Source organism: Belonocnema kinseyi, chromosome 8 (assembly GCF_010883055.1).
Source record: "Belonocnema kinseyi isolate 2016_QV_RU_SX_M_011 chromosome 8, B_treatae_v1, whole genome shotgun sequence".
NCBI lineage: Eukaryota > Metazoa > Arthropoda > Insecta > Hymenoptera > Cynipidae > Belonocnema > Belonocnema kinseyi.
The window spans coordinates 136,523,416-136,540,823 of NC_046664.1; the positions used below are offsets into that span (position 1 = coordinate 136,523,416).

The 17,408-nt window shown below is 34.5% G+C and overlaps 1 protein-coding gene across 3 annotated transcripts in view; it reads left to right on the top strand.

Annotated features, from left to right (window-relative positions):
- Nucleotides 1-17,408, top strand: part of LOC117177793 (intraflagellar transport protein 57 homolog) — a 97,178-nt gene that overhangs the window by 54,246 nt on the left and 25,524 nt on the right. For all 3 annotated transcript variants that reach the window (XM_033368721.1, XM_033368719.1, XM_033368720.1), the window contains exon 5: nucleotides 15,510-15,706. In XM_033368721.1, coding sequence (XP_033224612.1) covers nucleotides 15,510-15,706 — 197 coding nt within the window. The remainder of the gene's footprint in view (nucleotides 1-15,509; nucleotides 15,707-17,408) is intronic.

Sequence of the window (17,408 nt, forward strand, 5' to 3'; positions counted from 1 at the left end):
TTACAATCTCACAATCCCACAATTAGATCTCTCACCTCCACACCCTTCCACACACTTCCACAATCCACTCACCTCAAATTTCACCACAATATCAGAAAAACTGAGCATCCACAATTCCCACTACTTTACACTTTCATACCGGAAACGGAAGTCTTCAACAAATTTTATGTGTAATTCAAATAAACTTTTTTTTAAATCTCATTGTACTTATTCCAAGTTACCTTTTTTGAATTTTCAAAATCTATGTAATTACTTATTCTGATTAGAAATAATTGAACCTATTGCGATTAAAATTGGGGATTCTGCTTGAGAAGAAAGGTGCTGAAAATAATTAAAAAAAAAAAATCATTCGAATTTTAATTTTAAAGTCTGATAATTGTACACAATTTCCAGGTGCATCTTTCTTATTCTTCTACAAGAATTTTTAGGGTTTTCAGCTTTTCAAATCAGTTTATCCTAGGTTTCTAAAACTCCTCAGAACTTTAAATTCTTTTTTAATCTCATCAATTTTAGTCAATATTTACTGAATTTATTCGATTATTTGCACTTTTAAAAAATTTGTAATGTTATCTAATTAAAAAATGTTGATTTTAAAACCTTTTACACTCTTTTTCGAAATTTTAGGAAATTGTTTGATGTGTTTAAAAATCTTCTTTAATTTTCTTTTAAAGCGCATTTTACAAAATAAAAAATTATTTAAAATTTTCACATGTTACTTAGGAAAATAATTCTTTTTTTTTCTAATCTTGTCTGGTCTTCTAATCTTTAAAAAAATTTCAAATTTTTCCTGATTTTTTTTTATTTTGCAAAATTAAAAAAACATTGACTTTAAAATTTTTCAGATACTTTGACAATTTTTTACATATCTTTGAATATTTTGAAATGCTTTAAAATAATCTCCTGAAATTAATTTTTCGAAATAAAAAATTATTTTAATTATTTCTAGGAACCTAAAATAATATTTTTCATTTTCGTAAAAACTTACAAAATTCTTGAAAAATCTTTACAAGTTTTAATTTTATTTGAATCCTTTCAAAATTTCTAAATATCTCTTAACTTTCTCAAATTTGAAAGTAGATTTTTAAAGCAACATATAATTTAAAAAATTGTGTGACAAAATTGCACAAGAAAGTCTAATAATAATTATGTTCCTTAATTCAAGATGTGAAAAAATTGACTCATAATCTTTTAAATTTTTCCCAGGAATTATAAGAAAATTAATTTTACCTCTTTGAAATCTTTCGAAATTCCTGTAAAGTTTCTAAAGTTTATGTTTGAATTCTTAAAAATCTAATTTTCTAGCAGAATTTAAGTTTAAAATTCGATTTGAATCTCTTCAGTTCTTCTTAATATTTCTTGCATTTACTGGATTTTCACCTATTTATTATAATCTTACCAAATTGAAACATTTTGTTTTAAAATCTTCTACAGTCTTCTTTTAAATTTTAGGAAATCTTTTCACATGTTTAAAATCCTTCTTTAATATTCTCATAAAGTACGTTTTTAAAAATAAAAGGTCATTACAAATTTTCCTTCCAATCTTGAAATGTTCTGTTTCTAATCTTGTCGGACCTTCTGAGCCTTCTAATCATTAAAAACTATTTAAATTTTTCATGATTTTCTTTGAAATTCGGCAAAATGAAAAAGATTACTTAAAATCTTCAGATTCTTTATTCATCATTTTAAACATAATTTAAAATGTGTTGGAATTTTTTCAAATCAATTTTGCAAAATAAAATATTATATTAATTATTCGTAGAAACCTAAAAGAATATTTTTCATTTTCATGAAACCTTAAAAAATTCTTTAAAAAATCTTTACAAATTTTAATTATTTTCTAATCGTTTCAAAATTCCTGAATATCTCTTGAACTTACGCAAATTTGAAAGCACATTTTTTAAAACAAAATAAATTTAAGGGAAAATGTACAAGAAAATTGTACAAGAAGGTTTGATACGAATTAATTTCCTTCTTTCTTTCTAAAATTATAGAACATAGCAAAATTGCCTGAACTTTCATTCTCTTGACACCCTGCGAAATTCAATTTACTTAAAAATTCCTCCAAACAGCCAGTTAGCCACCGAAAACGAATCGTGAAGTGGGGGGGGGGGGGGCTCGGACTCCTGCTGGTGCATTTTCGGCTCTGCAGGAGGCTGGCCTACGCAACATATAGCAGAGCCGTCTCACGGACACGTTACGTTTGAATGTTTCGCTCCCAGATGGGAGAGTGATGGGGGACGAAAAATCCCACGTTCTGGAGACACTGATTATAAGTTACCTCCCGTCGGTAAGGTAGATTCCTACAGAGCTTAGCGACCATGTGAATTTCTGCCACATGCTATTTTACCTTCAGTCAGCTATTCAGATATCAGCGCCATTGTTAACACCTATTGGCAGATATATAAACTAAACAAATGACCGTCATCCCTGTTTTACCAACCGTGTTGTGACGTCATATATTAATTGAAATACCAACTACGTTTATCTGCTATGGTAAGTTTAAAATGATGCCACATATTGGTAGAAATACTAACAAATTTACAGAAATCCCTGTTTTCTAGAACAAAATGTGGCGCCATTTTTGTTCGAAATATTAATTAAGCTCCTGTTCCATGTTTAGTTACCTCCTGTCAGTAATTCAGATTCAGACGTAGACTTCTATGGGAGATAAGGTTGCACGGTAAAGTTCTGAAGCAAACATAACTACGCAGTGCACTTCTTCGATACTTATTGACGCACTGTAAACTTATAATGCACATAAAGATGCGCACTACAGTTCTTTGGTACATATGACTGTACGCAAAATGTACACAATATACATAACTGCACAGCACACTTCCTCGATACTTACGGATGCGCAGTAGACTTCAACTGCACGTACAGATGTGCACAACAGTTCGGTGGTACTTAGAGTTACGCCGTAGACTTTAACGGTACATTATGTATGTACAGTAGATTTCTACGATACTTAGAGGTGTACAGTAGATTTCTACCATACTTATAAGTGTACTGTAGACTTCTACGATACTTACAGATGTACAGTAGACTTCTGCGATACTAAAAGATGCATATGAACTTCTACGATGCTTACAGGTTTACTGTTGGCATTGTTTTGGATTTTGAATTCAGCCCGACGTAGTTTGTAATAGTACAGCGCCAAAATAAACGATAGCGAGGAATATTTCAGATTTTTAAATTCATCTTATCGATGTATGAAAAATGATATGCTGGTAGACTCGAAATTATTTTGCCAAATGCCAATTGCAGTTTACCTCACATACATTCGGAGTAATGCGGACAGCGAGTGAAATTTAAATCCAACTATCTATAAGTTGAATCTGAATAATACTGAAATATTTCGAATTAATTGTAGCAACTGCATTTTAATAAATACACAGTTTTTTACCCTTTAAACAATTTTTTCTTTACAAACTTCTTACAGCATAGAAAATTTGTATATCAAATGTCTGGTATTCCAAATATTTAAATTCAGAATGGTTGCAGGATCCTTCGATGTGATGAACATAGCGCCTTTCTGTTTTAACAGAAATTTTCAATTTTTACTAGAAGTTTCACCGGATGACTAACTATGCACTGTGATCGACAATAGACTCTCTACCAAAACCTGATTTTGCTATTATATTTCAGGCCTCTTTCGAAAATTCGTAAGAATTGGCAGTTTGTACCCCCGGGGTCCTTACAATGTACCTCTAGGCCATGTAACTTGACATCTTTACGACATCGTTTGGAATTTTTCTCGTTTTTAAGATGTCCCCAGGATGACCGGTAAAAGAAGTCTATGAGAAAATTGCAGGATTTTTGTGCCCACAGGGTAGCAGATCTAAAACGGGCACTCCATTGACAACTTGCGTAACGTAATACATTTCAATTTAAAAAAAAAATCAAATCTGATTTATGAGCAGTTCTTTGTAGGTGTGGGTGTCGAAACAACAGGCGGCAGGTAGGATGGCAGGCCATTGGTTCCTAAATCAGTGGGGAGGGATCCTAATGTGCTTTATAGTTCTAGTACGCATCCATAAGTATCGAATAACTGTGCTGTGCAGCTATATGTACTGTAGCTCTTTCATGTGCCGTTCTATGTATCGCCGAACTGTAGTACGCAACCATACGTGCCTTATAAGTCTATTGTACATAAACAAGTATCGAAGAAGTGCGCTGGGTAGTTATATGTACTGGAGAACTTTACTGTGCAACCTTGTCTGTCATTGAAACCTACTGCTGAAACTGCATTGCTGACGAGAGGTAACGACACGGAACCGAACCTCAGTTGATATTTCTACCATCGATGGCGCCACATCTTGTTCTGTAAAGCAGAGACTCTGTAAACTATAAACTTATCATAGAGCATGAAATTAGTTGACATTTCTACAATATATGACGTATTCTTATCACTGCATGTTATGGAAACATATTTGATATTTCATGCAATGGATGACGTCACAACTTGGTCGCTAAAACGGATTTTTTAAGACTTTTTAAAAACTTCAATTCCCCTTTCAATATTTCTCCTTATTCCGCGTCTTTTGGATCAATTTTCAATTTTTTCATCGTACTTTCGATAAATAAAACCAAATTGAGAAGTCCAATCAAAAAATGTTTTGAGTACATTTTGTAGGGCTTTTTAAAAGCTGCATAATTAATTTGACAAATGTGTTCAAATGAAAATTGGTATATTTTGTTTTAATAAAATTTATTTAGTTTGCACAGGAGAATTTTAGTGTGTGTGTGTATTTTTATTTTGTACCCACCCTACATCAACGTCTTCTGATTCTATGAAGAATCGTAGATAGAAAACAAATCCGGACTTATTTTCTCCTTCTTTAAAATATACACTTAATGTTATTTAAAATTTCAACATGATTTGTGTGTTTAAAGTCTCACGACAGAAGTAGATAGACTAACCAACTGGACCTTTAGAATGGCTCGAAGTTGATTTGTCTGATTTACTTTTCGTTTTCATGTTTGAATGATTTTTTAGTTCACGACGGACCCCGTATCCGGACGGCTGACGCTTAATCGATTGATCTCCCTTTTTCGGACAGCCTACACTGTCACTGGTATCCTGGTCTTCACAGTCCCTCCTTTCTTATCTGTTTCAGCGGTTCTATCTTCACAGGGACTGACTCTACCCTTTAAACAATGTCACGGTTTGTTTCTACCCTTGGTTGATCCTCTTCGAACTGAAAAGCTGGTTTTAAGTAAAGCCTATACCATAGCTTTGGCCCGGTTGAAAAGGGGAGTGTGTGATTTGGGTTTCTGTCGGCTCAGTTACCGTTTTAATATGTAACACATGACGCATGCAAATTTTGTTATCTGTAAGCAATGTCAATTAATTTCCTTTTCTTTCTAATATTTTATTTCCCCACTTATCAAATCTTGGTATTAGCTTATTGGCAACAGCCATGTTTTTAAGGAGAACATTATCTCCTCTCTGCACATCATATTGCTTTCCACATCTTGTCCCAAGTTCCTTTCCATTCGTTTTTGTTCATAAAGAATATCGTCTCTGGCTTCTTCGTTAGTGCTTTCCACATTGATACCAAGGATAGATGGGATTTTATCTCTTATATTGCGATTAAACTTCATTTGACAATATTGTGAATCAATCTACACTTTTGCAATTCCTTTTGCCAATTCATTCAGTTAGCGTAATCAATTTGGAGGCGTCTTAGGATGGACTTGTTCATGTTCTCTACTTCCCGTTTGCTTGCGGTTAATATAGTGTAGTGTGTACTAGCTCGATGTTATTTTCTTCACAGAAACATTTAAATTCCTGACTGATAAACTGAGGTCCATTATCGACTCTAAATTACTTTTAGGGTCCCAATCTTAAGAACATTTTGGTAAGATGTTGAATTATGATAGTGGAGGAGGTTTGTTTTAAAAACTTCATATCTTGATATCTGAAGTATTAATCATCTGTTTTTGGTCCAGAAGGCCAATAACTAAATATTGTCAATGTGCCTTGGGGAATTTTTGTCTTGACATAGCCAGTGGTTTGTTTAGCTGCATGACCGTAAGTCAATTTCTGCATTTCTAGACAAAATTCTCAACTTTCCTGTCGATCAATGGTTATTGTACCTTAGCTCTTAGTCGTATTTTCATAACTGTTTCACCTGGGTGCCCTTCGTGATCTAGTTCGAAACTGGGGGCGCAAACTTAGAGGAATAACTATTTTGTTGCCTCTTTACGTCATTGGTCCCAATGTTAAAATTTCCACGCGAAAGCGATAAAGCAAATTTTTCGGTTAATTCCCAGGAGTCCTGATTAATTTTCTCGACGGGCTTTACTATCTCAGGATCCATCTTTCTCGTGTTTGCAGTTTCAGAGATACTCAAAGCCTTAGGTACACTTATTTCAATCGCGGTGAAGACATGTCTATTACTGTCTTCTTCATGTTATTTTCCATTCTCTAGCTTACATAATCTGGATATGGAATTCGAGATATTTGATTTGCAAGATAGATAGATTATTCTAAACTTGAAAGATTGAAGTATAAGCACTCACCGTTCTCTTCGTGTAGGTGGCTTAGAGGTTGGTTTAAAAATGGTTTAGAGACGCTTATGGTCGGTGACCAGCTTGAATTCCATCCCCGCAAAATAGAAATTAAATCTTTCGACCCCCCCATATGAGAGCCAAATTTGCCTTTTTGGTTTGTGAGTATGCCAGCGCAGATATAAGTTTATGAAAACAATTTTGTTGATTTCCAGTCCATACGAATACATTTTATTTTTTGGTTATTGTCGCAAAGGCTCTGTTGTTCTGCCAAGCTCAGGGATAAATTTGTCTACGTAAGTAATCAGTCCCAGGAAATTTCGCACTTCCTCCTTGGTGGTTCGTGGTCTAAACTCCAAAATTGCTTTTTTTTATTTTTGACACATATTTTCTCTTATTAAGAAGAATGTCGTGATTACAAAAGAGTTTCAGTAGTTTTTCTAAATATTTTCACAAGTATAATATTCCTTCTAAATTCCTTTGGAATATTTTGGATACTGAATTAACGCCAAACATTAATCTGTTATATCGGAATAATTCTTTGTGTGTAATCAATGTATGACTTTTAACATCCATGTTTCATACTGCTGTTTCCATCTAACATAATTTATCCCAATCTTCACTGACTATAATTTAGAATTTACAACCTGGTCCAATAAAAAGAGTTATCGGTACTCGACCTTGAAATCAGTGAACTTTTATTTAAGTTGCGTTTTCCCATGTTGACGGATTACGTTGATTTTAAAACAAAGACTCAATTTCGGCATTCATTTTCGGATGTTCTGACTTTTGTTGTGATTTTGAGGTCCATTTATCGGATGATTTAGCTTTCTTTTGTCGTCTCTACTTTTATAGCACGATGGAAAATTACCTTGAGAGCCACACTTAAAGCATTTAACAGTTTTATTAGGACATTTCAATTCGTTCAATTCGTTAGCCAAAAGACCCCGACGTCCGCATCTTGAGCATGAATTTTGACATTACCTATTTGACCTAGAAATTCTATCTATAGTTGGTAATAAAGTGCCTTGAATAGCTCTTGAATTCATAGCTTTGATTGTTGTAATGTCCCTTCATGTATTTTGCATAACTCCATTGTTTCTTCAGCGGAACGTTCTTTGTCCAACAATTTCTTCTTAAGTTCAATCGGGATCCAGCAATCAATTAGTTTATTCTTTCATTTAATTTTAATTTATTAAGCTCCTTTGTCGAAGACCATTCGCGGAGAAAATCCATGTTTCAGTATTGTGAGAACTTTAAAAACTGTATTTGAAATGATGTGATAAGTAGACACTTCAAACACTCTTGACAGTCCACAGGAAATTGATACAGGCCTGCCATTTATTATGTCCAATGTATCTCTTTTTTTCCATACTGAAAATATTCGAGAACTGTTCCAGATTTTCGGGAAGTAACATATTCTTAGAGATAAGTTAAATAAAATTCTAAGCGGTGTAAGTAAAAAATTTCAGCAACTCTTAATTAACGCATAAGTAATATTGTCTAGACTTGCAGAATCCTTGTTAGGAAGTTTATTAATTGCTTTCAAAATACTTTTTGACGTTATTCCAATACTTGGGCTAAGAGCGTAATCTGTGGTTCAATTATCCCGTTCTGTCAATAAGTTACACGCTTGGTCCAATCAGGAGGTAATAGGTTTGTCGAATTATATACTTGCTTTGGCAAATACTTTTAAAACACCTGAAGGGAATTGTCCATTTCACACCCTTATATCTCATTATATCTGGTATCCTAGACACTCTTTAAATGATTCAAATGAGACCAACACGAAGAGGGACTGATTCTAGTTTTTTGTTCAGTATTTTCATTATACAACACTAGAGAAGATTTGAGGTCAGTTTTGGTCACATTCTTCAGGTAATTTGTTAAATTTACATAATATGGATCATTTGTCAAATTATATTTTTTCCAAATTTGGAAGAGAAACTTCTCTTTGAGACGGGAATAAATTTAAAAAAAAAAAAGTGAATTTAAGACCCCCAAAAGCAAAACGCGTGGACTGTTTGACGCACGTGCGCCGCATTAGTGCGGGTTTTCTTTGCATGTGTAGACCTCATAGAACGAGACATTTGCGTAATCAATTGAGGGGCATATCGCTCGTACGTCTTCAGGGTCACGCATGCGACACATACCGCTCGCACGCCTTGAAAGTTCTTTGAGGGTTATGAATAATATATTAGTCATTTTATGAATGAAAGTAGCAAAAAGTAGCCCAGACATTTAGATAGAGGAAACCAGTGAAATGTCTATTTAATTGTTGCTTTAAATACAAAATAAGGCTAAGGCTAAGTGTTGAATAAAAATAACAGGAAGTAATTTGTTAGTTTTTATTACATATTATTTAGCAATAAATCCTGCTTATTTTAAACTTGGGTACAAATGCACAGAAAAAAACAATTACAAAAGTTCTTCCGTAATAATTTGTTTTTTTCACAAGATGCTCAGCAGTGTGAGGAATATATTCGCACTTACTGGATTTTACTTGCTTTGTACTGGTTTGATCGTTCATGCAGCTCATAAAAAAACGATTTTTCTATTCGCGTCCCTTCTTTTGTTTTTTTTCGTGGCGCTGTACTTACGGCCGGAATATAGTACTTTTCGCTTTACGATTCGTTTCCACGTTGTACTACCTTCTTCTTTATGTTGCTTAAATTAATTTTTTTCCCCGTAGTAATCTACTAAAAACTTTTCTTTTTTTTCTGCTCAATTTCGAAATTTCTTCTTCTTTGATTCTTTCTTCTGTTCTCGTGTTCTCTGCTGCGGCTATCATTCCTGGTGCAGCGTGGGCTGCTTGAAGGTCGTTATTCTTTAGTGCTTCATCTAATAGAGTTTTTGCATTGTCTATTAATGTATCAGAACTCTCCTTCGTCAACTCTTTTTGTTTCTTTAGTTCCTTCAGATGAGCTTCAAGATTCTTGACTTTTCTATTTAATGTCTATATATTTTTTAAAGTTTCTTTCTCCGGTTCGATTCTCTGTTTTTCTTGCTTTTCGGATTGAATAATTTTACCTCTTTTCATTCTTTCATTATTTAAGTTTTCCATGTAGGATTGACGCGCTGAATATACCTTGGTTACTAAGCCATCTGTAATTGGAAGTAGGTGAAGCTTACCTTTAAAGCGTTTCGTCGAATCGTGTATTACTTATCGGGCGTTCAAAGTTTGCTCACTCATACTCGTCTTTTCTTTTGTTAATATAATTTGGATTTCGAAAATCCGGGCTCTACTTCAGCATTCCCGTGTGTTAAAGACAAGGCTATTTTGACTAGTTGAGTAATGGAAGGGTATTTTAAACCGTCGGTTCAGTTTTCTTTTTCAAATCATTTTTTACCCAATAGTTAACAATTCGTTCCTCATTTTTAAACTCTGCTATCTCTTCTAGTTGAAAAAGCTTCCACTCTTCAGACAGTTTACTAGAGGAAATACCTTAAAGTCGTAGTTGCTCTGCAATTTTACAAATATCTTTGGCACTATATTTCTTTCGAATCCTCTTTGGCTGCAAACATCGGCAATCACATAAAATACTTGAATGAGGATACGCTTTAAGGAATGATTTTTTTAGGATATGAGATCCAGAAAGTTTATAGTGTTCTCTAAGTATTGTTAAGAAACATAAATATCCTTTTCATTGAGATTTTTTAAATGCTTCTTGATATCTGCGTCGAGAATGATTGCCTGCAAATTAACAAAGTTTTGTTCCTCAAAAAGCTGCTCTGATTTCAAACGATTACTTTTCAAATTTAGTAAGCTTTCTGCAGTGCAAATACGACCTGCGATTGTCAGTATCAACATTTCACTTTTTCAAATAGTACGTTGATTAAAGGCTCTTCTTTCTGAACAATCGGAGGAAAGTTTTCAAAGATTTCAGCGTTGTTTGCAACAAATCGTAATTGTGAAGGCATATCACTTTGTCTTAAGAACTTGCAAATAGAGACATACCTTACACTTGTGAGTACTGACTTGCTTACTCCTTGTTTATTTGGCAGAAATTGCATAAAGTATTCTGTCAAAGCTGGCCATTGTTCATCCAAAATCAGGACACTTTTTTTCAATGTCAACCAGCGAATACTAGAATGTTTTATGAAACGATGTTTTGGTACCTTTTTCAAGCATTACAGTTTTCCATAATCTTCACATCGCATAGGATCATTATGTAAAAAATAGTAGACTGCTATCGCAAATTCATTAGCATCTAAACCGAATACAGAAAGTGCTAGAACAAACGAATCGTTAACAATGTGTAAATTACATGTTCCTATATTTAGCAATCCTTTATTACGAGATTTTAACATTTCATTATTCATCAGAGTTTACGTTTGGTCTATCCGAACCTAACATTGATAATTTTTCCTTCGGAAAATCTTTTCTAGAATCTTTCAGATATCTTGCGAATATTTCAGAAGTTGCAGAACCTATAAAGTATGTGCGTAACGAAAGTATAAATCCAGGGCTGTTTTTACATATTCTATTAACCTCTCTTCATAATATGGCGCTAAACCATCTGTGACTAAATAGCGAAATTTTGTAGGACCGAGCGAAAACTTTTTGGAAATTTCAGAATTTGGGAACATAGCTTGATAGGTGTATTCTAAGCCGCCACAAGAGCTCGCAGACATATTACAATTAATATTATTGATTATCCAGATGATCTCAGCTTTCAGAGGTATTTAGAAAATAATAATTCACGCAAAACAATTTATAGGGAATTTGTCAAATCAAAGATCATTTGAAGAAAAAAATATTTAGTATATGACAGGAAAAGCCAAGCGTGGCAGGCGCTTAAAACACGAAATCATTTACAAAGAACGAGTATTGCTTTAGGTGTCATCGCAATTAGGATGAAATCTCTTTTTTTTGGATTATTCAATGTCCAGTCTTGAATTTATTATATGATCTGAAAGGAATAATATATTGGATTAATATAGTGACTGATTTTTAATTTTCTACTAATTAATATACTGATACTGAATTGAATATTAAACAGTTCCACTAATGGATTATTTTGAAATTTATTTGCCCTTCTTATCATCACTGATAACACAGCCACACAAAAAAATGTGCGGATCTGGTAACAAGACACACGTATTCCTATGGATTTTGGGGCGCTGAATTCAAATTCGGTATCGAAAATCACCCATCACGTCACGGCTGAGCCATAACCTCAAAAAATGACGAAAAATCATGCACTGAAGCAAATAAATTTCAAAATAATGCCAGTGATGCAAATTTTCATTTCAAAAACATGTCGACAACTGTGAAGGATCAACCCTTGCCTGATATCAACTTATTTAACATAACTTTACCCAACAGAACCTGACCTCACCTAACCTGAATTAACAGAAATTTATTGAACTACACGTAAAGCTCTGGAAGCATATTTTCCCAGTAGCAAATGTGTGCTACATCGAATGGGTCAACTCGAGCCTAACCTAGAAATAAATCTAACCTAACCTAACCTCATGAAACACAATTAAACTGATTGTGTTGTCCCGTTGTGTTTGCGCTACCGTTTGAATCAGCTTGGGCTTAACCTGCAAAGAGGTCAAACCTATCCTAACCTAACTTCACGTAACACAATTAAACTCATTGTGTTGTCCCGTTGTGTTTGCGGTACCGTTTCATTCAGCCTCGGCTTAACCTACATAGAGGTTTAACCTATCCTAACCTAACAAAACCTGACCTAACCTAACCTAGCCGAATGAAATTCAACCACACGTGTAGCAATGTAAGCGTACGGTTCTCAGTCTTAAATGTGTGCTATATTTAATAGGTTAACTCGATCTTAACCTACAAATGAATCTAACTTGACCCCATTTCAATTAACCTGACAATGTTTGTATCAATTAAAATGTAGAACTGTAACTTAAACATGCAAATGAATAAGAGTTGTATTCAACATTTTTTTCTCTCTGCTTTTCTTAGACTTAAGGGATATATTTATACTATCTTTCGTGTTTACATTTGATCTTGCTTTTTATCGTAATTGAATTGATTTATAGACCTACTTCAGTCTATTTTCTGCCTGCTATAACGTGTCCTTTTTTCTTCGAAGGAACGATGCAAAGGGTTACGCTTACATTTAAGACCTACATTCGATTCCCTTTTCAACATCCAGCAAAAATCAGCCATCATGACCATCTGTGGTCCATCAAAGACTCCTTCTTTCAATTTAGCGTCTGAAACATTAGGGAATTTAAGGGATATATACTTATAGCATTGTCCATCTTTGTCTAACGCCTTGACAAATTGCTTCATGAGCCCAAGCTTTATGTGGAGGGTTGGTAGTAAAATTTTTTCTGGATCAACGAGGCTTTGGTTGATGATATTATGAGAACCAGGTTTGGATGAATCTCTTAAAGTCCAAAGTTTTTTGCTACAATGATTGGCTCGATCTCTGCTATTCCGCAGGCATATAAAGCATGGCTCTCTCGAGAAACCCGATTGTTGGCCTAATATCATTGTTATGATTTTGAGATCACCGCATATTTACCATTTGTGATTCGTGTAATTAACTTTTTCGAGAAGCATTTTAACATTGTTATATTCTTCTTTGATGAACGTTGAGTGAGCTATAGGGTTAGGAGCGTAAGTATTCGTGTTATGCAGTAAAACAACCTTAATGCTGCGTTTTGACGAATCAATGAAAAGTCGCTATTCTTCGTCTCTGTATACATTTTTCTTCAAGTGGCTCATTAGTCCGTAAACGTCAGTGCCTTACACTAAAGACGTATCTTCGTTTTACCGAAAAACTTTCTGAATTCTTTGTCCCTGTCGCGATAGAATGAAACTTTTGTCTTTGGCTCTAGAAGATTTCTTCTTTTAGAAATGAAGCGGCAAATTCAACGCCGTCTTTCGGTAATCCAAGATCTCTGATAAAATCATTCAGTTCTAGTTGCAACACTAATATTGGAACCTTCAGTTTCATTTTATGCACGCCATATTCGTCATCTTTTTCGTCATTTACATCGGAATCATCAGAAATCTGTTCGATCACTGGTTTCACTACCGTCTCCATGACGTTGACTTTCAACTTCATTCTATCATCTTCTAAAGCGCTTAAATGAGTCTGGCGTGCATTTTTATTGATTTCAATTGCTCTTGTGACTGTGCATACATTAATGTACGAAATGTTATTTTTGTTTTTGGCGTTGAATTCTTTGACAGAATTCATGCAAAAGTAGCAGTCCTTCGCAATAACGGGGGTTTTCCATGTGTTTGGTATAGAGTACTTGTGGTACTTTTCGTTGTTTGAATTTTTTAGACGATACAACATAAGTCTGCAGCAAATGCAAATGACGTGAGGAAACCATTTCGTTTCCTGGTGCAGCAATTTACGGTCAAAACACTTTTCGTAAAGACTTTTCACTTTCTCGTCGATTGATTTTCGCAAACTGCTCACTTCATATTTACTGCAAGTGTAACAGAATGAATCTGAGCTATTCTTGCAGGCATGCGATTGAGAAATGCTTGCGGTTTTTTTCCTTGTAGCATGAGACTCTATACTAATCAAGTGATCCATTGATGAAGAGCTACGGTTGCATGCTGACGACGTCGGAGAGCCCGCTTTCCCACCCTGACCAGACGCCGATACTGGGGTTTTTCTTTGCATCGTAATACACGTTTTTCCTGTGTCTGCCATGACGGCATGAACGCCGTTTACCCAGGGACTCAGCCAATGTGGATCCGTTGCCCACCGTCACCACGTGGAGGTGCCCTGGTTACAGACACAGGCGAATAATGCTAGCAACAAGCAGTTACGAAACTCCAGACATTTACTGCTATTAATGTCAAAATATGAAAGTACGCAAGAACAGGGTTGCCAGCGTAATCGGTTAGGTTAGGTCAGGTTTTGTTTGGTTAGGATAGGTTAAACCAGGATAGGTTAAACCTCTATGTAGGTTAAGCCGAAGCTGAATGAAACGGTATCGCAAATTATCATTTCAGAAGATTTAGTTTGTTTTAACCCTTTAGCGACCAGTGTTGCAGCTGAGAAACAATAACCATTTTCGATGTTTCTAATTTTTAGGTAACAGGCTTAGAATTCCACAAGATCAAAGCGTGCATTAGATCAATGCGTGCATATCGTAAGGTGTTTTTGAGCTATTTTATACTCAATAGAAAGCGAGAAATATATAAAAATTAAAGAAATTTTCTGTGTAAATATCGATCAGAAAGCGACCTTACATTGTTCTTGAATTTTTTCAGAATTTTTATTTAAGGCGATCATGGCTTTGTCCTTAAAGAGTTAAATGTTAAAAATGTAATCTTTGCATTTTACTACTTTACTCTGCTAGAAAATTAGAACACTTCTAGAAACAGTTAATCCTTGCTTAATTCAAGTTCAAAGTTTTCAAATTACCCACAAACGTCTAAATTACTACTAAAACTGTGAAAATTACTACACCTCCCATGATTCTAATCATTTTTCATTCTGATATTCGATTGATGGGCCAACCGAATAGAAAAAACCGATCCGATGGTATCACGTGGCGAATTTTAATTATTCGAAATTCGACGTACGGGTCGATCGCATCGAATAAATGCCATGTTTGATCCAACAAAATGCAAACGTCTATCAAGTACATACTAATATATACTCAGTGGCAGATTTAATGAAAATGACCCAGTGGGAAAAAGCTTCCTAGAGGCCCCTAAGGGCAAGTGTTCCGATACCAGGCGTCCCTGAGAGCACATTTGACATGCTCAAAGTCAGAGGGCCCAGTGCGGAAATGCTCAATGCTCACGTGTTAAATCCGCCACTGTATATAATAATGAAAACTCAAATTAATTTGATGTATTACCGTCCTCAAAAGAGTCACAATCTTAATTGAAGTAGTGTTTTTAGTTGCTGATTCTTGAAATTTAGACAAGACTCTCAATTCAGAGATTCGTATTTATAAACATTAAAAAATTATATTCATACTATTTTAAAGTTGACAAGAAGTTAACCTTACCTTTTTTTGAAAATTTTAAGACTGCAGAGACTGGAGGTCGCATGTTGAAGAAATGAAGCAGCTGCGAACTGCCATAGAGCAAAATTTGAGTGGCACGACAGGGTTGTTAGAAAAACTACAATTAGATATTAGGAGTACACTCGACAAAATAAACACCCGAGAAAATTATCTTAATCAAGAATTGGAACCCTACTTAGATGATTACAAGTCATTGCAGGTTAGTTAGACCTTTGCCATTCTCCTTTTTTTAAAATAAATATTGTAGAAGAATTTTTAAATTTGCAATTTTTCGAGTTTTGGACAAGCCAATTTAAGAACTGCCACTGGACAAAAATGCAATTGGTGTACATTTAAAGGAATTAAAATCTCCGTTTTTCTAAATGGCATTCTATGCGTTTTTATATACGCTTAACTACGAAAAAAATGTCAGCAAATTTCAGTTTTGTGTGTGTGTTTTTTTTAAGAATGCACAATAGCGGAAAAAGTAACATTTTTTAAAGTGTCTCTTCATTTTCGTGAAAGCAGGTAGTTTAACGAAAAATAGTTAAAAAGAAAAATATTCGGCATCTCATCCTGAACGGATAAGGTTCTTTCGACTGTTTTGTATAATTAACCCTTTATAAAAAAGGAGGGTAAAAGACGACTGTTGACAAAACTATTCTTGCCTCATTTATTTATCAATGTAAATAATTCACTTGGTACCAGTGAACCTAAATTGTCCTTATAAGCATGTCTTCAGGTTACCTACCACCTCATAGAAAGAAATTTCCGATAGTAGCTTACAAAGACCCAGGGCCATATTTACCCTTCTGTAGTTAATTCGAGTATAGTCAACGACACTATTTTAGTTAGAAGTATTTATATATATATTTAAAATTATAATATAAGTGAATGTAGAAAACAATAAATTCTTGTAAAATGGCTTTAAAGATATTAAGATTTTAAATGCTGATCAAAATAAGTTAAAATATAATTCTAAGTTAATAAATAAACTATGTTGCAATTCAACAGGATTTTTTTCACTGAAATTAAAGCAATGGACTGTATTTGAAACTTTTGGTTCTTTTCGGAATGATAATACTACATTGAGTTAAACAAGAGAATAATTCATTATCATTTAATTTGTTCGACAAGGTTGCCGCCAAACAGCAGGGTAATTTTATTAATTAAAATAAGCAAAAATATACAGGTGTTTAGGTGACTAATCTCGCTGCCAGCAACTGGCGAAATTAACTCAATGGTAGCTGAAAATTAGAAAACGACAACGAGAATGTGTGAACCTTTGGTGTGTATATGAGTAATTGAAATAAGACGTGTACGTGTAAGTAAGGAGTAAGTAAGACCGGTTGAAAAAGTCAATATTCTGACGTCATAGCTGATTGAAAAAGAATTCAACAATTAAAAATAAAAATACATCAAACAAGATAAAGTGATTAAAAACAAGTAAAATTGCATGGAAATCTGGAACTTTCCGCCCGCCTTTCGTTGCAGACGAAATGCAGTTAGTGTTGCACTATATTTCACTTGTGTGTGCACTTACATCACTAGTCGTACGTGGAACTAGACACAACTTTACAAGTGGTCAAGTAATGGAGTCGAACTGAGTCATCAACGTGAGGACTCTGATTAAACCATCTTTGCCATGATGAAGTTTGATGACTCGTCGCATTGCCCACTTGGTAGGAGGCAGGCTTTCGTCTCGAATAAGTGACAAGATCACCTAACTGAATGGAAGGCTTGAAAGGTTTCTATTTGGAACGATGGCTCAGGAATGATTTTCAAAGTCATCCTATAAGAAAGTCTCCTATAGAGATATTTCGGGTTTCACTCGTGTAAAAAACTACGAATTGTTTGCCGACGTTTCGTGAACTGCAATGATCACGAAACGTCGGCAAACAATTCGATATAGTTATTTATAC